Source organism: Ziziphus jujuba, chromosome 5, assembly GCF_031755915.1.
Source record: "Ziziphus jujuba cultivar Dongzao chromosome 5, ASM3175591v1".
NCBI classification, from domain to species: Eukaryota; Viridiplantae; Streptophyta; class Magnoliopsida; order Rosales; family Rhamnaceae; genus Ziziphus; species Ziziphus jujuba.
In genome coordinates, this window is record NC_083383.1 from 23978955 (window position 1) to 24005742 (window position 26788).

At 31.0% G+C, this 26788-nt stretch overlaps 2 protein-coding genes across 10 annotated transcripts; both read right to left on the minus strand.

Moving 5' to 3' along the window:
* Positions 1-377: 377 nt before the first annotated feature.
* On the minus strand, positions 378-5239 carry LOC107435961 (uncharacterized). Of its 3 annotated transcripts, none has more exons than XM_048475843.2 (3): positions 5016-5239; positions 3495-3554; positions 378-1360 (listed from the first exon to the last, which is right to left on the minus strand). In XM_048475843.2, exons 2-3 carry the CDS (start codon positions 3509-3511, stop codon positions 580-582), a joined length of 798 nt encoding a protein of 265 aa, XP_048331800.1. In that variant the 5' UTR covers positions 3512-3554; positions 5016-5239; the 3' UTR covers positions 378-579. The 3 variants fall into 3 exon arrangements, with proteins under 3 accessions (XP_048331800.1, XP_048331802.1, XP_048331801.1); XM_048475845.2 differs by having other exon boundaries at positions 378-1271; positions 5016-5238; XM_048475844.2 differs by lacking the exon at positions 5016-5239 and adding an exon at positions 3736-3754.
* Positions 5240-15144: 9905 nt separating this feature from the next.
* LOC107421441 (uncharacterized) lies at positions 15145-24180 on the minus strand. Of its 7 annotated transcripts, XM_048475857.2 has the most exons (21): positions 24042-24140; positions 23783-23836; positions 23113-23209; positions 21833-21937; positions 21306-21362; positions 21120-21190; positions 20461-20560; positions 20220-20290; positions 20000-20100; positions 19806-19909; positions 19641-19694; positions 19233-19288; positions 19054-19092; positions 18782-18929; positions 18227-18405; positions 18067-18134; positions 17856-17928; positions 17700-17761; positions 16696-17623; positions 16164-16454; positions 15145-15640 (listed from the first exon to the last, which is right to left on the minus strand). In XM_048475857.2, exons 3-21 carry the CDS (start codon positions 23176-23178, stop codon positions 15361-15363), a joined length of 2853 nt encoding a protein of 950 aa, XP_048331814.2. In that variant the 5' UTR covers positions 23179-23209; positions 23783-23836; positions 24042-24140; the 3' UTR covers positions 15145-15360. The 7 variants fall into 7 exon arrangements, with proteins under 7 accessions (XP_048331814.2, XP_048331815.2, XP_048331813.2 ...); XM_048475858.2 differs by lacking the exon at positions 23783-23836 and having other exon boundaries at positions 24042-24180; XM_048475856.2 differs by lacking the exon at positions 24042-24140 and having other exon boundaries at positions 23783-23939.
* Positions 24181-26788: the final 2608 nt, after the last annotated feature.

A 26788-nucleotide genomic window follows, 5' to 3' on the forward strand; every position in this document is an offset into this window, starting at 1 on the left:
TCAAAAACGAGAACAGAAACTAAAACAATGATCGTAGACTAATTTTCAGTTCCCTAAAAATACCAAATTAAGTTAACTAAAAACATTACCAAACTGACCCCTTCTTGCTCTCTTTAACAAATTAATAAAAAAACATTTTTTTTTTCCCTAAAAGTAAAAAAATCAAAATATTAATCTCTAGCAGAATTTGACCTCTATACCTCATAAAATGGATCCTCATGATAACTCTACTAGACAAATTCTTAAACTACGAATTATAATAAGTCTCTTAGCTCCTAAAAATCTTATTCATTAAAATCCTGCGGTCAATTTGGTCATATGGCCAGCTAGACTGTTTCGTCACCAAGAAAAAAAGAAAACAGGGAAACAGAAAGTCATAAGCACCAACAAAAGCAGTAACTGCCAGTAAACATACTCTATATGCTCCTAATCTCCACGGTTCAAATAAACTTTCAAAAGGTACCAATATATCACTAAAATATTCTAGCTATAAACCTCAAAAGAAAGAGAGAGAAAAGTTTTGTCGCCAAACAAAAACTTCACATACGGATATCAATTAGAAAATGTATCATATCCAGATCACTGCCTTGATCTGGATTCGGCTCGTCTAGCTTCATCTGGTGTTGACGGAAACAGCTCCACATACCTTGACCCGATTGTCATCTTATCCTTGGACATTGCTTTTTTAGCTTCCTCTGCCGAGGAAAACTCCACATAAGCCTCTCCTGTAGCTTTCCCATCAGGGCGGCATGCAATATGTATCCTATCTTCTGCAAGGTTGAATTCTCCAAAAAATTCAACAATATCTGATTTTGTCGCAGAGAAGGGTAGACCACGCATCTTCAATATTTCAGTGTACTCCATCTGTTCCTTGTCGCTGAACCTCTTAGACCGGGATGGAGGAGGGCTTCCATGATAGTCATTGTCATAGATTCCTTCATAGTTCACCTCAGCTGCAACAGCATTGTAATAATCCTCCCTTTTGCACCTGAAAACTTCCACATACCTGCGCCCCATGTTCTGCCGATCTCTCTGTAGAGCAAACTCAACCTGCATCGATCCAGCAAAGACGACAAAGGCCTCTCCTGAGAACCGTCCATTCTTGTTGACCAGCAACACGTCCACGATATCTAGTCCCGCAAAAAATTTGAAGATGTCGATGTCAGTACAGTTGAAGGGTAGCCCCCTCAGACGAACCACAGGAAAGGAAGGAGGCTGATGAAAGCCAGCACCATAGCCATAAGGTTGAAACCCACTCGTGCTGCTGCTCACTGCGAAGTACGGATTTGATTCCATCATTCTTTGTCTCTTTGAGCCCACCTCGTACCCGTCCGAAACCCCCCCGCTTCCAAACATTGCCCTTATACCCAGAAAAAAAAAAAAAAAAAATCCCCCACTCAACCTGTTAATAAAACCAAACCCAACCCACTCTTCCCTGATACCTAATGTCTGAATTCCTAGCTTTGTTATTCTAAACAACTTATCATATTTGTGAGCCCCCTAAAATAAACATATAAGTAAAGCCAGATGCATTGTTAAATATACAGCATTACCCTTCCTGATAACAAGGTTTGAACAAATAAATGCTACCAGGCAGAAGCAAAATAAACTATATTGAGGTAACCACTAACAACAAGATATTACAGTTGCAAACAGATGGAATAAGGAAGTATCATACATAAAATATAGTAACATATGAAAAAGATTCACCATAATGTTGATAGACAATTCAAAGCAATCAATATTGATGGACACAAACCAAGTACCGCTACCAAGAGAAGGCATTGTCATATTCGGTCAAAGGAGAAGCAAAACAAAACAATATTCTAAACTTGGATTTAAAAAAGTTATATCAGAGTCACATAAACAACTCATCACAAGCAAAATAACAATTAATTAGATATTTGGAAAATAACATAATTCTCTTAAGTAGGAGGATATTAGTCACCATTTCAGTTTTGCAAGAAAACTTATTCGATTAACTCCAGCAGGTTACTTAAATTGGTCATCATTTTGGAACTGTATTCTGTGCACATGACTTTGTGTGTTGGCCTGATGTGGATTGTCTTAAAATCAACTCTGAATTGCATTTAAGTGTTGCCACTTATACAGTTATACCAACAAACACATGAGAACCCTTTGTTGAGAAAAACAATCCAATAAAACAACATTTACAGAACACTGCAGTTGCAACCGTCGCCAATGATGTCACAATAAAAAATTTGAGCATTTAAGCACATAGTATATGAATTTTATCAGGTTTCAAAAATATTGTTCAACTATTATCTGTTTCTCTGTTTCAAAATAGGAAAAATTGTTGAGATCCAAAAATGTAGTGTATTAACTATGCCATCATAACAATACACTTATGGAGTATTATGCTTAAACCACTGATATATTGAATCTTGAACGAAACTAACTTTAGCAAGTTCATATAGGACCTTTAAATTATTTATGGGGAAAATAAACGATTAGAAGTAATTGTTCAGAAGTTCTACAGGATTGTTCAACAAATAACAAGCATAAGCACAATTATATTTAGCTAGGGCAGGAAACAAAAACAAAAGTCAATATACCCACATTAAATAAACCTATGTAAAGAGTTTGGTCCACATATTGTTCTTTCATTTGATTGTTATAATCCATTAAAGAAATTTAATCCTTTCCAAGGCACATGCTAAAAATAGAACTTTTAACCAACACATTACAAACAAAAACAGCATCAGCAAATAAGATCCATCAAAATTGTTGGTTCCAGGTTGCTTTTTAGCATATTCATTCACAAAAGTCATTTGAGTTGTATTCTATCAAGTTATTTTCTTCTTCTTTTTTTCTTTTTTTCTTTTTATTTTTTCCAGATTTTTCTTTACAAATCTGTTTAAAGTCAAAACTTGTCAATTTGAATTATAACCTTTTTGTGACCATTGCTAGAAATAGCTGTCAGACCTCACTTCCTTAGAGAGAGATTTTGATAGACGAACCCATCCAAAAAGTTTCAAATGTTTCTCTCTCCTTCATAGGAATTTTTCTCATTAAAAATTCTTGAGCTTGTCAATGATTGCTTTTTAGATTAGCATAACAGTAAATCTATTGGACCAATCAATTGATATTTAGTAATAGTATACATCATTTGCAATTTCTGTTTAGCATTTACATTTCCATCTTGATATTCACTTGACACTATTTGAGAGGACCAAGTCCTCAAATTCTGTAAGACACTTTATATTGTTTATGAAGTTTGGAGAAAATGGTGCATTCATGTAGTAGAATAGATTCAGTTATATCCTTATTAAAAGTAGTAGTGTATTCTATCACACATATTCTCTTCCCCTGTAGTTTCTTGTCTATATCTTTCTCACATAATCTCTAATTATATCCAAAATAGCAAACCACAAACATGATTTCACCATTTAAAGTATTGACAAGAAAATTAGCAACCTTACACATGACTTTCCATAAAGCAAAAAAATTTTAAAAATAACTGTTCTGCTTACCCTCTTGATCCGTACATGGTTGAGAGGCTCTGTGTTGTCACCGACAGCTAGTTTGATTCTCTAAACAACAAAAATAAGATAATGAAAAACATATAAATAACATAATTACAGCTGACTTACAATTCATGTATCCATCAATGCCCCAACAAGAACAGTTCAAGATGTGCTAGTTACTCACCTAAAATAAATAAATAAATAAAATAATAACAGCTACTAGTTAAAAGAAAACAGCAGCACTTACAAACACACAACTTCCATCCAAGACCTTAAAGACGTTATTTTGAGATTACCAAAAACAAAACATGAGACAGCAGTCACAACACACAAGAATATAACCCAGCCACAAATTGGCAAGCAAACTGCAGCAGCAGGAGGCACAAGTACATAATAGATCAGTTTCTAGAATGTTATCTTGACTACAGACTACATTCACGTAATAAAACAATAAACTATGAAGAAAAATAATTTATTGAATAATATGACAGCAATAACAAGGGGCAATAAGGCCTATTAACATAAGCTTGACTTGCAATAGAAATTTAATACTGAACTTGCATTTCACAACATAATAATATTAATATGAACAATAAGCAGCTTCATTTCTAAATTGAATGCATAAAAACAATATCAGTCGTAGATATGAAAGTTTTATTTGGTAAAATAGCAAGTTCAATGCTTATAGACTACTTCTATATCATTGCAAAGAACAGAATTCTACTTCTTTTTTTTTTTTTTTTTCTTTTTTTCTTTTTTTTTTTTCCCCCTCCCTCCTATTGTACCACGCCCATGCTCCATAATTTTTTAAACAACCCATACGTAGGCCTATATAATTGAGACCATTAAATTCTAACACATCTGGCCAATACAAAATTCAACCTCCAAAAGAACCTAGTTGAGGCATTGGAGTTAAGACAGAAATTAACAAACACCAGAGACAATCGAAAAAAGATCAACAATAAAAATAAAAATATTTTTTATGCTATTCACAAAATAAAAGGATATTAAACTAAAATTTAACCCCAAAAAAAAAAAAAAAGGGAAAAAAACATAACTTGAATTACTTAAGTTGGGGTTGTACACGACTAAAGACAGGGCGTCAGATGCACCTGCCCCTCCCATTTGTGAACCTCAATGGCAAAACAGAACTAAGCCCTTGTTTAAGCAGATTATTAACAACAACTTTTCTGGTTTTTACAAAACAAATAAATAATGAAATACATAATCAACAATTTTGGGCATAAAAAAGCAACCAAAAAAAATCGAAAGTTCAGATTCATCGTCCATCAATCTTAATCAAATTGGCGTTTTAACAGGTTGGTACAATTGGCAGAAACTTTCCTAATCGAACCAATTCAATCCCTAGTAAAACCCCTCGGAAAAAAGCCAAATATAGATGCTGCTAATTACAATATAGACTAACATAGAATCAATTCAACGAAAACAGGAACTGATAGAGAGAGAGAGAGAGAAAGAGAGAGAGAGATCTATAATTCTATAGAGAGAGAAAGAAGGAAGACTTACCGAGCGCAGAGCGCAGAATTAGAGGTCTAGGCCGCGAGAGAGAATAGAAGGAAGAGAGGTTTAGGGCTTAGAGAGAGAAGGAGAATCGTCGAAGCTCAGAGTCAGAGATATAATAGCGAGAGAGAGAGAGAGAGAGTCTACGGCGCTTGGTAGAGAAAGATTGAATCAGAAAACTGGGAAAAACAAATAAAACTCTGAAAAACTCTTTGAACACCAATCCAATACTTCTTCGACCACTCTTTCTGAAAGACCCTTTTTTTGCCACGTGGAATTTTCACTTTAAAGAGAAAGTATACAAGAAGCAATATTTTAAATGACAGATTTACCCTTTCTTGTAATCTCAAAGTTTTTTTTAGGTTTTTATTTTGTTGGGTTAATTCCACTTTTATCATCTTATACTATTTTATATAGATTTTTTTTACATTAATATCAAACTTTTATCGAATTTGAAAATTGAACTTTGATTTTCATATTTAGCATCTATACCTCCTAACATTAATGTTTTTTGGTAGTAATGCTCAAGCTCCTTAACATCATTTCTATTTGATTGTTAAATATCACGTGTCCGGTACATAATATGTTTTCTCTGAGGCATTTTCAACATGAAACACAATGTAAACCACACTGGATAATTTAGGTATTTTATATTGTTGTTTGGTGCCAACAATGGAGAGAGAAAGAGAGAGATGTTAAGATATGTGGCTTAGAGCAAAATGAAATTGAGAAATTCCAATTCTGAAATCGAAGGCCAAAAAGGAGAATGAAAAAAGGTTGAAAATTTTAAGGTTTCGGATTAGATCACAAATGGATTAAGGAATGAAAGAGATGATGTGCTATTATAGACAACTTGTCGTGTAAAAAACCTCATAGATGGGTAGAAATCTTGGAAAGAGGTTCTTCAGTTGTGAAAAAGTTAGAATCCTCAAATTTCTACATTTTTCGTTCATCTTTTTTTTTTTTTTTTCAATTCAATTAGGTAATGAACATATTGGAATGTTTAGTTGATTGGTAATCCAATTGGACATACTTGTGGTTATGGGTTATGGTTAGGTTCCAGGTTATGGTTAAAAATTTTATTGAGTTTTAATTATTGTTTTTTGACAATATTTCATTTTGGTTTTTGTGATTTAGAATTAAACAGGATATTTGAAAATTAATAAAAAGTTAAATGTGACAATGTAAATGAAATATTACATTTTTTTGCAATTTAGCTTCATCTCCTACACTTTAGCATAACGTCCTAACTCTGCTGGTGGACTTATCATTCTCTATTGATATTGTCCCCAATGCATTTTAGTGTAAAACTCCATCTCTACTGGTGGACCTATCACTTTATATTGATATTATCCCCAATTTAGTCATTACACTTGGTGATATTGTCCTCAATGCACTTTAGTATAATTCTAATGGACCTGTCACCCTTTATCGATATTGTCCCCAATTTAGTTATCACACTCAGTATGTGTTTTTTGTTCCGAGCTTCCCAAGAGATCATCTATCCTAAAATTGCTTTAGTCTAAGCATGCTTAACTTCGAAATTCTTTCGAAACTTGAAGCCAACTGCTTTGAAAAGGCCTAGCATTATAAGAATGACTATTATTATATTTGAACAATCCCCTTATCTACATCCAGGTGACATGGGATTGGACATCAGGTAGCCTGCCATTACCCTGCACCTGCCTACACGTGCCGTCATAATCCACCTCTCTTAGGGCGCAATGTCCTTGTTGACACACTTTTGGCCAGATACAAGATTTGATATCATTTGTAAAGCCCCGTGTTTATTGGAGAACCTATCACCCTCTGTCGATATTGTCTCCAATTTAGCCACCACATTCGATATGGGTATTTTTGTTCAAAGTGTCCCAAAAAGTCAGCTTCCCAAGAGGTCACTCATTCTATAATTGCTCTCACTTGAGCACGCTTAACTTCAGAGTTCTATCGAACCTTAAAGCCAACAATTTTGAAAAAGATTTAGAGTTATGAGAGTGACTAATAATTACATTTGAACAATCCCTTGATCTATACTCTGGCGATGTGGTATTAGACACTAAGTAGCCTGCTGGTGCCCTTACTTGTACACACAGGTTGTTGCATTAGCCTCTTGAAAAGAGTATATTTATCCAACCTAAACCAAAACGATATATAAATGAAAGACTAATCATCAACTTGCTTGAGTCTTCTTGAAGGCCATGGCTATACACTAAAGCATTCATGTTTTCAGCAATCTAAAAGAAATTTAGTGCATGTGTATGTACACCCACTGCAATAAATTAAACAAATATGAGACATGCATTAGCATCCATTATACACATGTAAATATAAATGCACTATCTAGTATAGAGTATACATACATGTTTAGCATGGTGAATTTAAAGGTTATGATTTGCAAAATAGATATGCTGTGTTTGCTTGGTATGATCCACTACTCTGCGATCGTTTGAAGAAAATAATACCTGGCTTGTTGAGAAGTAAGAACAAATTGGAGGGAGACAATACAAGAATCAGAAGTAGAGAGAAGAATTTGTGGTTTGCCTTTATGTTATATATTGATAATGAAGATAGTTAGGAATTGCAACAAAGGCTCTATTTTGCATATGAAAAGCTAGTAGGTTAAAGTTGTCATTGCTGAGATGTTTAATGTAATGTGTAGTAGTTTATGTAAGGGAATGTTAAATTTTTATGGTAACAATGCTGAATGTAAAATTTTCAAAATGTTGATATCTAATAGTTTATATAAGGTGAATGAAGGATTATTCAATAAATACACATTTAAATAGCATATTGTTTGTTGTGTTTGTTTGCCAATTATGTAAGCCTGTATGCCACTATTAGTGTTGGATGACTCTTGTTCATTAGAAAAAAATATTTTTTTTCTTTAACTATTTAATACCATGAATTTTTATTTCTGACAGATTCACCCCTTGAACTTCTATTAGTCTTGCAGGAATACTTTAATTTTTTTTAAAACTCGCTCGATTTGTACTTATGCCCTCTATATGGTTTATGGTGCATATATATAGCATAAAGAGAATTTTGGCAATATTGAAAACTAGCATAAAGAGAATTTTGGCAATATTGAAAACTATATCACTGATCACATACGATTAATATTTTATATACAGTAAAAACATATTTTTAACATGCTAAATTAACTTCCATTTCATATGTTCGATAGTTTTAAAAATAGTTGTATACATGTAAACACAATAACGTAAAATAGACAACAATGCATAAAGTTAACTTAAATAAAGTAACTTAAAAAGTTAACAAAAAAACAACCCATAAGAATCATATGCTTCATTGAATTGGCTATTTCCCTTTGTCAACTACTGTTGAAGGCGCTGCTGGAGATGTTGATGGAAGTTCTAATTCATTAACAGATCATTCACTTATTTAGACTTTGTTGCCTCTACCTATGCCTTTGTTACCTTTTCCTCTGTCCTTTCCAATTGTTGCTCATTCACTTACAGATTTAACCAGTTCATTACTCCACTACTTGCTGCTCCAACTGGATCCTGAGCAAATACTCCTCCACTTGCTACTCCAGCATGTTCTTCTGGTGTCATAATCAGATTAAAACCAGTTTCATTCACCTCAGAATGTCCATAACTTTGTGTAGATCTACCACTGCCTCTTTTCATCTAAAAGAAATATAAAATAAATAAGTTAAACAAACTGGCAATGGAAATAATTATATAAATAAGAATGTGTATTTACTCTAACTTTCCTTCTCCCACGACTTGCTTTAGTTACAAGTCTCTTGTAGGTTCTATAATTGTGGATCTTCTTCACAATTAGAAAATGTTATTGTGACATTATTCTTTTTTGGCATCTTTGGTAGGGTATGGAGGTTCAATTGATTCTCTTCTTCTAAGTTTTTTGGATCTATCTAGCTATCTATGATATGTTGGTAGCTCAACTAGTGCTATATTAGATTTTTGCCACAACTCTAACCCATTATTGGGATGTACAATTGGGCCATATGCCTTCATGTAAGCTTCTTTATTATAGCAGGTATCAACATAATCACTACATCTAAACCCCCATGATGAACATAATTAAACATGCATGGCTATGGAATACTACTTAGGTCTCATTTCCTATAAAAGCAAAATCTTACTTCCAAATCAACAATAGCATCTCATCTGCCATTCTAACTTCGAATTTGTTATCACCAGCCTATGTTGTGATGTAATATACTGAATCCGATTTGTTGTTCTATAAAATCTTGGAAACCTTTGGAGAAATATCTCCATGCCACTTCTTCACTCCTGTTCTTTTGTTATTCATCCTCTACATGATATATAATCTGACTTTTCAAAGCAATGTGACCAATGGTTTGTCTCTAGCATCCATGATAGCTCCATCAAAGGATTCATATAGATTGTTCAATAGTATATTACATTTAATCTCATTCTCGAGTGTGGGATCTAAATTGCAATTTCGAATCCTTATCTAATAACCATTGATAAATCTCCTTTGATCCTTATTGCATCTGACAGTTGTTTCATTTTTTTTATTTGTGCTTTAAACTTATATAATACAGGAAAATAAACAACATCTAACAAATAATTGCAATATGAACAAATCAATGTCAACAAGTTTAAATGTTAACATACATAAGATGTCTAAGGAAAAAAAATTCACCTGGGTATTGTCGTGGCCTTGGCAACATTCCATATTATTTGCTTCAATAGAAGACCCTTGAATTGAAGCTTAAAGTTGTTGTAAAGATGTCTTACATAGTATTTGTGCTCAAAATATAGCATCAATGCATCAAGGGTTTGAATTATAGCTTTTTGCTTTTCAATGATGAAACACCATCCATGAAAATTAATGATGTTAACATCCTTTAGTAACAGCTCCAAGAACCAATGTCATTTCATAGTGTTCTCTAACTCAACTACTAGATATGCAATTAGAGACAAGGAATTGTTTCCATCAATTCTAATGGCAACCAACAATTGACCTGGGTGTTGGCGTTTGATATGATAGCCATTTAGACCTATTCACGGTCTACACCCTTCCTTGATTGTTTCTTACAGGCTTCCAAACACACATAAATCCTTTGGAAAATAGGATTCCTTGAAGGGCCTTAAATTTCTTTTAATAGTCTTCAACTCTTCACAATAGTCAAACAATCTATTATATTGGTGAAAAATAGAACCATTTACTTTGTCATTTGCTTTCTTTCTAACTTTATAATACTGCCAGTTGTCAACCTTTACCATAAAATCCAATTGTATTATTTCCTTGAAGGAACCAAATACCCACTTTGAATATTGTCTAAACCTATTTTTATAGGTACTGGCTAGACTTGAATATGTTATATATATATATTTTTTATCAAAGAATAATTCACAGTTGCATTCATCATTGAAGGTCTTAACTTGTAATGTGGTTCCATCAATAGTAGATGCATATACCACCCATTTGCAATTGGGTTTTCCATTGCAAACAACCCTTACCTTGTCATTATCATTACTCTTAAACTTTAAATACTTGTGCTTCCTATTTCCATACTTCCCATAGCTTTTCTAAACTCATTAACATTGACATATAGTATTCTAACACTAAAACAGGGGTTTTCCATATTAATTGCAATATTGAAATGAGGAAACTTTTGTTTCCTCTTTCCATTCCCTCTAGCATCTTCATCTAACTCTGCATTATAGTCACTAACAAGGTCATCATGGTCCTTTTTATCACCACTCTCAACATAACCGGTCCCTCCCGCTACATTATTATTCTGAACCTTAAACTCATCAAAATCCCTATTACTAGAAAACATGCCATCATCATTAGACTATTCATAATCCTCATCCATAAAGTCAAGATCATCATCATTCACTACCTCATTTTGAGGTCTAAATTGTATTTCAAGTTCATTTTGGATAGATACATAGGGTTTAGTTTGGGCAGGTCTGTGGGTTCAATTTGGGCATGTATATGGATTTCAGTTTGGGCATGTATATCTGTTTTAGATTGGTCAAGGATATATGTTTCAATTTGGCCAGATACAAAGTTAGGTTTTTGTGTAGGTGGTTCTTATGTGTCAAACAAAAAATCATTATGTCCAAAAGTGTTAGTACCAATCTCCTCATCATCCCTTACATTATTAACCTTTGATGTACCCTAACTATTAATAACCTCATATCCTGTGGAACCCCTAACCATTAACCACCTCATTTGAAACCTCCTCACCGTTATCACTTGATTTTGGCATCCACTTTAAGTTCTTATGGTCTCAACACTCTTTTATATACACTTCAATGATCTTATCTCCAGGTGGTGTAACATCAAGCTGATAAATAATGTCATCCAATGCAATATATATCAAATCATTGAATGTCCTAGTATCTTGGCATAAAATAGCAACTTCTTTTCTTTATAACCTAGAATCTTATCCATTACTTTCAACTCAAGCATGGACATATATTCTAGGTTAATTCGGATAAAGTAGTCTACAGTCCCACTAAAGTACATTGGTTTTCCTATCCTATAATAGATGTCACCTCCATAGTGAAACCTAACTATAAACTCGTCATATTCAGGTGCTGGATGTATGAGAATAATAAAATAAAGTAAACAAAAATATACAAGTCAAAACACAACTACAATAGTTATCACCTTAACTAAACTAAATAGATATTAAACATGCCAAAAACCGTATACAATAGACCACACAACAAGATACTTAACTAAACACAAAAAAAAAAAAAAAAAATCAAACCCCAAAATAATTAATTAAGGAATCATCATTATCATTTGTTATGCCACACAACAGCAAAGGACCATATAACAACAAAGGATCAAGCAATCTATTTATTAAACAAATGGACGAAAAGACAAATGTATTTAATAAAAAATACAATCAAAGTGGACCACACCTTAAACAAAATATACGCATAAAAATTTTAACTCCTAAATAAACTAACAAATTTGAGACCACAAAGCAAAAAAACAATAACCACTTACAGAAAAACAAAGCAAAAACACGAAGCACAGAGCATCAACTTCATTCACCATACAACCTAGATATTTCTACAATAGGGTAACTAAAACCTAGATTCCATGACTATTGTACCATTAAAAACATATTTACACAAATTTCAACTTTTTTCAATCACACTGTAAGACCCACAGAAAACAATTTAATGAAAAACTTTAATAAATTTTGTCAACTGAAACACAATAAATCTAAATCCATAAATAACAATACAATTGCATAACATAAAAACGCTAATCTAACCCATAAAACAATGAAATACAACAAATTTTTTCAACTTACAGTATGTAGCAACTTCCTTCATCTACTTTAACATAACCATCAATACCAGATGTTAAATCTTTAGCAAAACAGCAACAAATTTCTTTCAACTAATGAAATCTCTTCTTTGCTTACACCAGTGATTTTTTTTTTTTTAAACAAACTTTTCTCAGATCGTGGTTTGGATTTGTAAGCCCTAATCCTCAAATCTTGACACCTCTCTCTTTTTCTCTCCTTTATTTGCACCAAACAGCTATCCAAATTATGCATTATGTGGTTTACGTCGTTTTTCATATAGAAAATGCCCATGAGAAAGCAAATCATGTGCCAGGCACATTGACATTTAACAACCAAATAGAAACAGTGTTAAGGAGCTTGAACATTGTTACCAAAAAATGTGAATGTCAGGGGGTATAGGTGCTAAACATGAAAGTCAGGATGAAATTTGCAAATTCAATGAAAGTTCAGGGGGCATTGCTACCAAAACCCTTTTTATATACAAATAGCCTTTTATAAATGTGCTTTTCTTCTATATTAGTCTAATCATTTCATTTTGTCTAATATATTTGACAAGTTTTGTCAAATACACAATCAAAAATAATAAAAAAAACCAAATAAAATTGTTTTATAATAGATTTTTACATTGATTGTGTATAATTAATTTTATAAAATTTATTTGTGAAAAATGTATATTTGGACTAAAGTGACAAAGAATAATAATTTAGGGGGGCAATAGGATACTTTTTGTAGCTTGCATGGTAAAGTTCAAAATGCATGTAATAATTTAGGGTGCCTATGTGTATTAAACCTTTTTTCTTTTTGTGATTTTATTACCCTAACATAAAAAATAAAATAAAATAAAATATAAAAAAAAAAAACTTGGATTTGTTTTCTTTGGTAGTCTATTTTGTAAGTGGGTTTTTTTTTTTTTTAATCATTATATTGGTATTATGTAAGTATAGCTAAAAAGAAGATCTATCTCTCTTCAAACCCAAAAAAAAAAAAAATCTATCTAAAATTTGATTCTTTTTTTTTTTTAAATCAAAATTTTGGATTGGTAATATTATTTATTGTCTTATAATGTTAACTCAAAATTTTGGTAAATGTACAAATTAAATCTTACCTTTTTATGGATTTTCATAAATATAACAGATTTTGACAAGAAAGTTGGTCCCAAATTTATCATTGATAACTCAACACATACATACAAAACAATTATGAAAACAAAAATTATATATGTAAAATTACTATATGACTTAATTTTTTTTTAAAATAACTTTTTATTTAAATGTTACGATTTAGTTTCTTTCAATTAATTTAATTTTTTTAAATAAAAACTTCAATCATATTTGATTTTAAAGTTGGTTAGAACAAAAAATTTCCAATGAAGTTTGTCATGACTCAATGCCCTCTTGAACTTAGTTAAACTATCCCTCTCTATTGATACAAAAAATTCATTCTCCAATATCTTCTTTAATTTGATCATCTCATTGACCTCTAGTTCATTAAATCACCTACTTGTCCATCTGACTAACTGTCACTTTATCTAATCAATCGTTGCTTTTGTGATTCTTGTCACTATTAGATTATTAATCCACAACCAAAGACAAAGTTAAACTCTTGGGGTATCGGTGTGGTACCGGCCAAAGACACTCCAACATTTAAGTCAAAAATGAGAGCTATTTAGAAGAGATAGTAGAGATTTATCATACCATTCTTGGAGAAAATGAGAGCTATTTATAGGAGCGTTTGGGCTTTTGAATATGACAATGTCATTTGAATTTGAATTCACCAAATCATAATTTAAATCATGAAAAAATCATGGGATATTATCCATTATTCTTATATACCACATTATTTGAATAGAGATAATTGATTCCAATACAGATCGTATACGTCATCATTCAAATTTCAAGTGTACGAAGACTTCGCTCCGTGACACCCATGACATTGATAGTAGAAATTATATTCAATTATTGTGAAACAAATTCTCAATTAAGTAGATGAGACCAATCATCAGTCAGTAGCTAAACTAATACTTAATCGAGTAAATTGTCTTGTAGAGATTCATAGATAAAAATAAAAATAAAAAATAAAAATCTTGAATGTCTTTTCAAAAATGTAATGACAGTATTCATGAACATATTTATCTAATAAAAAATTTTAAAATATAAAAAAATTGAATACTTAACATTTTATACTTATAAAAAAAATCTTTGATAACAAAAGTGCAATTTAACCTAGAGTATTTTGATATAAAAGTTATATGGTTTTAAGTCCAAGTATAAAACAAAACCAATAACATTAGTTATAAGTAATTTTTTTTATTTATGTTGAAAATATTACTTTAGTGATTGTACAAATTTTTAAATGTTTATTCCTTTTGAAGAAAAATTATATTTTTAAGCTTTTTTTTTTTAATACTTATACAGATTTTAGGAATTTTTTCTTTCATCCTTTTTTTTTTTTTTTTTTTGAGGTTTTTGAATCTACTTTTACTTTTACCTCTAAGGTGCACTTATATTCAAATAGGAGGTTCAGAAAATATTTCTTCTCAAATTCTTATGTGTTCAGTTTTTAAAAGCACATTTTATTATTTTTCAAGATTTCCAATTTCATAGTTTTGTTTTTATTTTATTGCAATTAATAAGTAGTTGATCATTATTTACTTGTGTATTTAATATATATTTGAAAAATTAAATATATTTGGAAGTTTTTGAAATTAAAAAGAAAAAGAAATAATCTTTAACCTTTCAATGGGTTGATGACAATTTGTCTCTAAATTCTTAAAAGCTTATATGAAGCTTATTAAATTAAGAGAGGATCTATATCCACTTAAATAAATTATCCCCCTCCTGGACTAAAAACAAATTATTAAATTAGATGCATGACAAAGTACATTTGAGATTGATAATAAAACATCATCTGCCTATTTGTTTTTGGTGAATACTGATAACAAAACCATCTGAATGCATGATCTGCCTTGGTAGTAAAAATTTGTAGCAATGCAATCAATTTGCCTATTCCTATTTTAAAGATACCTCCAATTTTGTGCTTGATTTACCACAAAATTTAGAGTAAAAATCTTCTGCAAGTGAAATCATAAACAATCTGCAAGAAGCTTTTATCATCTTCTTCCTTGGGCAACTTTAAAACGCTTGCAACATTTGAAAATCTTGCATGTTGTGTGGAGTATAAATGGGCTTCCATGGGTTCAAGTTTTGTTTGTGTCTTGAGGGGTTTGGGACTTGACAAAGCCCACTGCATTGCCCATATGGCCAATGGTCTCATATAACCAAGAGCTCTATATTGGTCATCGGTATTCCAACCCTCTGGGGTCTGAAAAGAATAACTGTTACCAAAATAACAAAGTTAAATAAAAATTAAAAAAATAAAATAATATTAATAACAAACTTGGTGTATAAGGCACTGTACAACATAGTAAATTAAAAGTAAAGACGGATGAATATTAAGAAAAACTCAAAATCTAAAGACCATTTTTTTTATGCCATAACATACATAGGTGCCAACACTTTAGAGTAAATTTAAAGCCAAGGTTGTGTTCCATTTTTTATTTTCAAATCTTTAGATTTGAATAATCTTAACTTATATATATATATAGAAACGAAATAGATAAATAATCATTTTTTTACCAATTAAAATAAATAAAATGTAAGCATTTTATATAATTTCCCTTGTAAAGTTACAATCTTTATTGCTGCATTCTAGTTTCTAGCCTTAAATTGATATTTTCTTCTTTTTTTTTTAATTTAAATCCTTTGTTATGATATGCTACTCTCCTAAATTCTGCATATTTCAGTGTCAAAATTGATATAGTAAATTTCTGATACAGAAGCAGATAAACATCTACTTACCCAAGACCTTGTTGAGACCAGGCTGCTTCATGAATACCAGCTGCAGTTTGAAATGCCATGTCCACCATTCCCTCTTGAATCATTGTAGCAGCAACAGAATATGTTACACCAGGCCAAATTTCTCTCGATTGCATTCCAGTCATGTCAACTCTTCCATCCGGCAGCATCCCGTTCACTGCTCCACGTGAACCACCCTTAACCTTCAAGACATTGAAATTGTAGACTTTCTCAAGTGCACTCCTCACTTTGTGTTCATCCACAATTGGAGACAGACCACATGCTCTGCTGTACCTATTACATCATAATGAAATCCAGTAACACATTATTCCAAATCCGTTTGGTTTCAGAGAAATTGTAAAATTGGGAATAACAGACAAAGAGTATCAAACTAAATAGAGGTAAAAAAAGAAAAAAAATCATATAAACACAAGAACATTATTTATTTTTTTACTTTTTTTCAATCATATACTTATAGATATTTCAATTTTGAAATGAAACTTTCAAATGATACCAATGAGTGTTCCATGGTTACCATTGTCCTGCCATTTGATCAGCTTGAATAGATGCACTGCAGCTACCACCACTATTGTCATAATTGAAGTATGAACCATTCCATAATGTGTCATATACACCTTTTGCCTTTTGATATCTAACCAAAAAGTAATTTGCAGATGCATGATCACCGAGTTCATGTGCCATTGCTGAAGCAGCTTGGAGGGCTGCTAACCAAAGGCCACCACAATATGCACTCACACCAGTAACAGGCCATGCATCATAAGTCTGGTCCGGAAAGCCTTCATTTTCGATCATCCCATCTCCGTCCTTATCAAATTGATCCATAAAAGCCATTGCCATATAAACTGAGGGCCAAACAGCTTTGGCAAAATTCTTATCACCAGTAGCAACCATATCCCTGTAAACTTGAAGAACAAACTTGGAATTCAAATCTTTCCATTTAGCTGAATTAAATAGGTTATAAGCATTTATTTCAAACCAAGGATCATTTAGTCCCATATCATGAGGAACAGCACCAAGAATCTTTCGTGGAACACGTTTTCCATCACTCATGATTTTCATCAGGCCAGGATCATGCATCATCACTGCTGCTGCAAAGTCTCTTTGGATGCTGAGTTCGATTTTCGGGAATAGCATGAGCAATGCATAGGAGGAGTAAAAATGAACATCGTAAGTGTTCCACATAAGGTATTCTTTTCCTTCAAGATAAAGAAACTGTCCAATATTTTCTTCATCACTTTGGAGCAAACTGGTGCCAAAAGCAGGATTTGCTGTTTCTGGAGTATGTATTTGCTCAAATACAGAACTCATCCTTTCGAGAATTTGTATAGCGGTGTCATTTTCATGTAAACCGTTAATGGTATCTTTTGAATTTAATTTAGAACAATCAATGGAAAATTTTCTCCTGCCAAGGGCTATGAAACTTTGCATTGGAGGCAATCCATCTGAAAAAGAGAAGAGTTGGAGATTAATAAACAGATAAAACTGCATTTCCAAGCAGATTTTAAACTCCATTAGTACCTGTCCAAATTGTCCCCCCTGCGTTGAGATAATAGAGCTCATTGAAGAGAGTGATTGGATACCTGAAGAGAAACACATAGCCATTTAGAAATTTTCAGATTACTCAGACATATTTTCTTACACTTTCTCAGCACAAGATTCATGTAAAAATTTTACCATTCAGGAAGTCTTTTGTCTTCTAGAATTGGCCTTTGCCATGCTTCTATCTGGGATTCCCACTTGGCATGTTCTGGTTTTGAATTCATAGACAATTTTCTTAATAAAAAAAATTTGAGAGAATTTACCGGTCTCCAAATGAATCAATGTGTTCAGATATTATGTCCATATTTTATCAAATCATTTTAAAGAATCAATATGCAAATACTACCAATGATGGCATCGCGTGCAATGTTTTCTGCCGCATCTCCATTAGAACCATAAAATTTTGTGTAGCGGCTGCATTTCAAAGTTCTTGTTAGTATAAGTTTGAAAGCTCAAACGACTAAATCCTTCATTCAAAATGTAGTGTTTGGCAACTAGGAGACTACCTGTGGTAAGTTTTTCCACTAAATCTCACTTCTGGGCAGTCCCAAGCCAGAGAAAACGTGACAGTCTTTGCAGCACCAGAAGGGATACTCAAAGAGGCTGCAATGGCTGCTCCAATAGATGATCCTGGTTTCGAAGGCATCAACTTCTCATTGCTATCTAGGTGGTCAAACGATCCATACTAGAAGAATCAAAGTAAGTAAAAATCAAGATCTTTAAAGGGATATCAATGACCATGCAAATTAAAATGGGATACATAGTCCAAAACAGATTCTATTAATGGAAGAAGATACTGCAGAAATGTTTCATTTTTAACATTAGTTATGAAACTTGTCAAGAAAATTATGAATAACTATGATATGCTTGGGATTGAATAATATGTTACTGGTCTAAAATACCATGCTAATTTGATAATATAGACTAAAGGACTAGAATCCAACCAAACCAGAAAGCAATCTGCATATGTGGAAACTGTACAACCGGTAGAATAATTCTCCTTTCTATGTTTAGGTAGCAAAACTAATATGATTTTCATATTTCAATATAATTTAGCTAACCTTTTTTATTTCATGCCACATATCTTCTGCTGTGATGATGCCTTGGGAATCACCGGATATTACAAAGCAAGGACATTTCGAGATATGGACATCAGCGGTTTCCTCTGCTGCAATGGCAAAAGTAACAGGAGGGTGTCCTTTTGCAGTTCTGAAAGATCATATATGATTTAGATTTTGACATGTTCATCTACTTGATCAAATGTATATTAGGATCTCCGAATGGAACATAGAAAAGAGAGAAACCTATTTCTCTAATTTATAGAAAAACTTACTTGTGATGTAAAAGTACACCATGCACTCCATCTTCTGTCCTGGTAGGAGTCAAGCATTGATATGTTATTATAGTACTAACAGGAAAAAAGTTAAGCAGCATAATTTGAAAGACAAAATTCATTATAAAATATAATTACAGAATTCAATATTAGAAGCCTATGCCCTGATATTAACTTACATCATCTTTGAGTTGAAGTGATGACCTGAATTTCCAGAGTCTCCACCGACAGAATTCTGAACAGTTAGAAAACATGAAAAGTTTGAAAGTAAGATGTGCTAGCAATTTCCCTTCTTCTTTCCCCCCCCCCCCCCTTCTTCTCTAATGCATACCAGTTTGTGAACAACTTTTAGGATCTATTTACATTACAAATGGAGTATGAAGATACAAAAATGATACTTGTACCCCAAGGAAAACAATAAAATTAAAGACTGCATAATGCCTAAAACAACATAAAATTGAACATTTAGAAAAAATAAAATTATGAAAGGGAGAAGAACAAGCAAAATGATCTCACATGTTCAAGCACACTTGCACAAAAGAGATAACACACAATGCATAAGTAATATAAAAGTTATTTCAACTTACAGCCCATGTAAAATTCAAGGTAACATTTGCAGATGTTCTTCCTTTATTAGATAGCTGAAATTTAAGGATAAAGTGGAAATAAAATAAAATAAAATTAGGACCAAAACAAGGTACTGGAAATCCAATTCTATTGTCAATGAAGCTTGATCTGTTTTTGAGCCCTACCGTGAAGGTAAATACCGATACAGGGAAACTGCTTTCCTTGTAATTGTGGGGAATAAATGGAGAGACTTGACGTGAAACAATTTCAAGTTCTGGATCAGGTGTACCTGCATTGCAAAATGAAATTTAAATTTACTAAAATTTCCCATAATACTTCCAAGTTTTGCTTATCTTGGTCTGAGTAAAAGCAATAATACCATCATATATTGTCCAAGCCCTTGGATACAAAGCATGGTATGTACATTTCTCAGCATTCATATTCCAATCCCAAGATTCAATGCCAGGGGATTTAGCTTCTCTAAACAATAGTCAAGCAAACAAAATTAAGTTACTTGCTTTTCAAGGACTTTCAGATTATGGTATAAAAATTTTTAAAATATCCAAATAGATTAGGCATTGAGAAACATATATACTCACTTTGGCACCTCCGGGCTCCTTGAGCATAATACAGTTGAAAACTTCTCACCGTTGGGCCGTGAAACGAAAACCTGTGCGAGGTAAAGAAAATCCAATATTTGTACACCTTTAAATGCTTTTTCAGTACCCCAGGAGCACCATAGGCTCCCACTCACAAGCATATATGGGGGCCACATGCTTGTGAGTGAGGAGTACTATTCTGAGAGTATCGTAAATTTTGTTTGAAACATTAAAAACTCACAGAAAACTGGTTTGCTAAAACTGGACTGTCTTCAAATGTCAAAGGAAATAGCTGGAACTCTTGAAACTCCCCTCTGTAACTTCTTCCAATACTTCCTGCACTAAAATTTCATGCTTTCACAGATTATAAGAGATTGAATCTAAAATGTAAGCAATAAAAAGCTCATCTTTTTATTATACACACACACACACACACATATATATATATATATAAAGTAAACAAAAGTTATAAATTAAGCTACATTACTTTCATGTGTTATGTGGTTGGATATTGATATACACAAATTTTTATCTACCGGGTGCCATCAGGCAACATATGCTGGACGCCTAACTGTTTTCAAACTTCTAAAGGTGCCCATTAGCATTTGTAACGGTTAAAGCGGTAAAGAATCCAGCATAATAACCTACCTGATGACCTCCAGTAGATTATTTCTATGCAAATAGATACATTCATTGGGAAAAAAAAAAAAAATGATTGATTAATTCCTACTGAGAAGCCAGTATTCTTCAGCATAGAGCTGGATCTACTAGATAGCAAAATTTGTGTTCAAATAATTGCTATCAGGTCCACACTTTGTGTATATACATATATATATATATATATGGCCCGAGATCAGAATCAAAATATGCAGTTTGTTTTCTGAGAAAATAAATACATACCCAATTCCACCTAAAGGAATGCCATGATGACATGTGACGGACCTCTTTGTGAACATGTCGAATATTGGTAGCTGAAAAATATTATTAAAAAAAAAAAAAAAAAAACTGAGCTGATTATTAAAAAATTCTAAGCAATCAAGAAACTTAATAATGAAAAATATCAGAAATGGTTTGAGATTAAATTACTCTTCCATTTGCGGCTTCTTCTTTGCCATATCGCCATAATCGAAACCCCATTGAAATCTTTTTCCAAAAATCATATAAACAAAGGAGAAAAAATTAACGATGCACTCAAATATATATGTATATATATATATATATATAAGCACTATTTGTTATGTTTTTTGGGCAACACATTCACCTTTTCTTTTTCTAAGTTGGATAAATTGGCATTATATTTTTACACATTACTTTATTTTTATTTTTTATTTTTTATTTTACTTATTTCATTTTTTTTATAAGATTTTTCGTTTGGTGAATGCACCTGCCTTTTTGTATATTTATTATTTAGTTTCTTTTAAATCACTTTTCTTTTTCAACTCTCTGGTTGTATTAAAGCATGCATGTACATCATTTTTATATATTTATCATCTCAGTTTTTGTTAGCTAACTTATGTTAGAACATAATTGAATATAAGATTGAACACAGTAATTTGGAAGGGAAAATAATAATAATAATAATAATAAAAAGAATGAAATTTGTACCGACATACCATATGCATTGACTCTTTAAATGAAACATTGAACTCTGAAGGCATATTTCCATTATAATTCAACTTCCTTTGCCAAGTAAGTGAAGCAGGCTTCCCAGGATCAACCTAATATTTCATAGAAAAATACTTTTAGTTGAAGCTGTAAAGAAAATTAGTTGTAAAAACCAACTAGATTCTGAAAGAATTGTTTGATTGTAATACAAACATACTATATAACTATGTGCTAGACAATACTCAAAGCAAAAAAAATTAGAAATAAAAGCAATGTTCCAACTTGTTTTCAAAAACTCATGGCCAAACAACAACATATGTGTTTAGAAAACCGTTTTCTGTTTTCGAAAGCAGAAAACGTTTTCAAAGTACCCTAATTGCCTAGCCAATATTTAAAACTTTTTGACTGATGGTATCATGCTAAGATTTACAGTAACTATTAAATCATAAAACATAAGATTAATTATAATGTGATGGTTTCAAATGTTTAGTCAAGAACAAAGATCACCCAAATAAAGGTGGGAGTGTTCATTCATTAGCCATTTGACTCTATAAAGAAATATGAAAGAAGTTTTTGTGGCTACCATGAAAGAGGATGTTTATCCTTGTGTTTTACCTTAAATTTATCATGTCTTTATTAAGGGTGATTATTTTAGTTGGTAAATTACTCGTATTTATATTTGAAAAACCATATATTAAAGACATCAACTAAAGAAAAATTATTATAAATGATTAAAAATAAATTTACAATGTCTCCCTTGTCAAAAATTAATTTTAAGAAATCCAATATTTATCATGCTAAATGAATCATATGCTTTTAGAAGTAGATAATGTCTAAGCTTATATGGTATATTAATTCTTACAATCAGCATTCCTATTAGAGATGCTCTTATTAGCTGGGTAGGAGTCCGACACCATGTTAATTGGACTTTGTTAAAGCACCACTCTCCATAAAAGTAAAAACCTTTTGGATGTAAACGTTTTATAAGTGGATCTCCACGTGTGAGGCATGTTCTTTTTGGACCCATAAATACTTTATTCTCTCTTGGTTAGGTAAAAAGACTAAAGGCCCAAAAAATGAAAGTACAATAAATGATTTTTGGAAGAAACCTTCTCTAAAATGCAAAAAGCTTTTAGAGGTGGATACTTTTAATAAGAATAATAAAAAATAAAAAATAAAAAGATAGATAAAATTAGTGTTACAAAATATGGATAAAATGAATTATAGGCATTTCAAGAAACAAAAATATTGTATAGTGAATGCACACCCTTCACACTGCATAAGATACCTTGTTTAGAGAAGAATCACAGGGAAATTCTTTTTCACCTTCTCCTTCTTTCAAATCATTTTCCATCTTGCCTGGTAATTATCCAAATATGGTAATCCTGAATCAAAAACAGAAATAAATATATAAATAAATTCCCTTTCTAGAAAAACTTCAAAAAGAATGAAATATATGAACATGTTAATTTTTCTATTAATAGACAAGAAATATGCTAATAATGTAGTAGTGGGGAAAAAAAAGCAATCAATCTTAAATACATATATATATATATATATGTATATTCTTTGAAAATCTAAATAAATGGATTTCAAGTATTAATTAGGAGATTTATGCATTCCCTGTACGTAGAAGAACAGAAATATATTTCATTTCAAGCACTTATCTACATCAAAGACAAAGAAAGTTCAGGAAAATCTTTTTAAGAAAAAAGTATTTTCTATGAAACAAAACAGAGCCTTTTAGCGAAATGAGCTGAAATTGATCATGAAGATCACAAGCTTAATCGTGTTTTTTTTTTTTTTTTCCTTTACTATATTTGGAAAACAAGAAATATGCGAAAAACAAAATTGAAAGATTTAATTCTCTCTGCTTACGAAACTGAATGATTTAGAGGGTTGAAACAGGGTAAGGAAATGAAAAATACAGTAAGTCATGGTTCTTATTGATGACTCACCTGAAGAAGGTGAAACTACTTTGGCTGATAATGAAATCACAAATGAAGAAGAGCCTAGCGATAAAGCACAGAGAAATGCAATGCTTTAAAGAACTATTTCTTCAGAAAAATACAAAAAAAAAAAAAAAGAGAGTGGAGGGTGGTTGAGAGTCTGATTGCATGTGTGTGTATATATATATATATATATATATAATATTGATTTCTTGTTTACTTTATCAAAAATTCTGATATTTTTTGTTGTGCAGTAGATTTTATTTACCTTTTAAGTGGATCCTCTCTGTTTGTTTTTCTTTTCAGATGTGGATTCTCTGCTTTTTCGTTCCTGCCGGTGTGTATTTGTTTTTACCAACACTAAAAATATTAATATTCAAGCATGTTTTATTTGAATTTTTTTTTTTTTTGAATATTCTTTTGTTGATAACAAGGTCCATTTGATCTATTGGATTGACTATTCATAATTCTTGAATTCAATTGTTTTTTTTTTAATATTCTTTTGTTGATAACAAGGTCTATATGATCTATTGGATTGAGTATTTACAATTCGGATTGAAAAAAAAAAAGAAAAAAAGAAAAAAAGAAAAAAAAGGAAAGGGGCCAAACGTACAGAAAATTAATCCTCATACTTTTCTTCTTAGATTTTTGTCATTTTTTGGTATTTGAATTTTATTTGGGTTATTATTTATGTTAATATATAATATTTAGTTATATATGCTGGACCTGTACATTTACCTTCTCGTTTACGTCTACTTGTGCAATTAATCATTTCTCAATGGAAAGGAGCATGATTGTTGTCTAGAAGCAGAAAAATATGCCATTAAATTTAATTTGACAGCTTAGTTTTACCTAACATATAAATGTGTTGTCTTCTTCATATCTTTTTTTTTTTTTTTTGCTTGAAAGTGTTGTCTTCTTCTTGTTATCTATCTTCTTTTTTTTTTTTTCTTTTTTCTTTTTTCTTTTTTTTTTTTCCCTTCTTTTGTAATCTTGGCGTTGAGGCTATAATATTTTTTTTGCCACCTCACTCCGCACTTAGATAATGGTATAATAAAATAAACTAGATAATTCTTTCATAGTAATAATGAAAATGATAAGCGATATAAAATTGAAACAAAGAAAAAGGCATTGCTTTTTCCTTTTTTTATTTATTTATTTTTTCTTCTTTTTCCGGTTACTTCCAGTTAACATTATTCTTTTTTATTGTTTTAGTAAAACGAGAGAGGAATGGCATCTTAATTGAATCCCTTGGCATGCATTACTTTTTCCTTTTTTTTTTTTCTTTTTTTTTAATATTTTATATATAAAAATATATTTTTAATGATTTTACTACTAGATCAAATCTATTACATAAGAATATGTTTTATTGGTAACAAGATTTTTTTTACCTAATTATAAATAATTTGCTTATGTCAAATAATTAGAGTTTATTAAACATCTAAATTAACTAAAAAAAAAAACATAAATATCAAATTTAATACAATTAAAATTCTATTGATTTTTTCAAAATTATAATTGTTAAAATGTCTAACAAGCTATAACTATAGTCATTAGTTAATACTTAACATAATTAAATTACATACTGCTAACCCAACTGTATTATCAAACAAAACCAAATTGTAAATTTATTCCACTTTATTAAAAACTTGTATATTAGATTCTCTTCAACTAAAGTTTTACCTACTTTTTTCAACATTTAGTAAAATGTGACAAATAATGAATAAAACTTTAAGTTAAAAGAGGATCCCTTATGTAGATATTTAATTAGTTAAATATGGGGAAACAAAGAAAAAGTACAACCTTTATACTATCTTTTTGGTAGAGGGATCATGCATTCATGTTACCCATTATTCTATTTCAATATCTTTTAGCCAAAATTAAAAAAGAAAAAATCTGCTTTAGGCCTTTCTTTTGTTCTCATTAGCCCCACATTGCATTAAAAATAAATAATACAGTAAATTTTATTTATAACAATACCCTATAATAGAATAATATTCATCTAGTTATAAAAAATTTTGATCACAAATTATGCCAGTTACAAATAAAATAAACTCTATATTATTGTAAGTTATAAGTTTTTAAGGTCCTCTCTAAAGAAATTTACTTCAACATAATAATAATAATAATAATAATAATAATTCTTTGTATATTGCAAAAAATAAATAACATATTACATTAAAGGTTCAACATAACATAAAATTTAAGGTAAAATTATTTAGGACATTAGTTTATTCTTCAAAATTATTACAATATCTATGAACTTATTGATAATATAATAACTCGTTAGCATATGAACCTTTTTGTTGAAGCTAAAATATTTATAGCTTCTCAAGTATGTTTAGAGTTTCTTGGCATGTTCAATATTATATTTAAATATCAAATTAAACTATTCATAGATTCTTTTATAAAAAAAAATAATAATTGTATAACTTGACAGATTAAGGATACCATGGAATGTATTAGAAAATAAAATAATTTTTAATATAAATTGATTAATTAAGGATATCACGGGATGCATTAGGCAATATAATTTTTAACTACACCTCTTCTAAGTTATAACATTTTTATAGTTATAAAATTAGTTTAGTCCTAACAGTATGATTATAGAGAGGTTTTTTAATAACAATAATAATAATAGATTGATAATAATTATTATTATAGTAATTTTTTTTTTAATTTAAGGGATTTGTAGTTAGGGTTATTAATTGCTTGTATGCCACTTGCTTGTCCAAAATAAAAATGCCACTAAAAAAAAAAGGCAATTAGTGCAACAAACCATTCATAATTAAACACTAAACAATTAATTTATAAGATTTGTAAACTTTATTTTGATGCTATACGTAGTTACAGAATACAACATTCTATGTAAGTTTTTCACATCGAAATGGTCAGCTACATGTCCTATTGGCTATGTTATGGTTTGTGGGAACGAGCTTTTTCATATTCTTCACCAGTGGGGGGCGTTGTCATTGACACTTTTTGTTGTAGTGATCATATATAAATGCTCTTTCA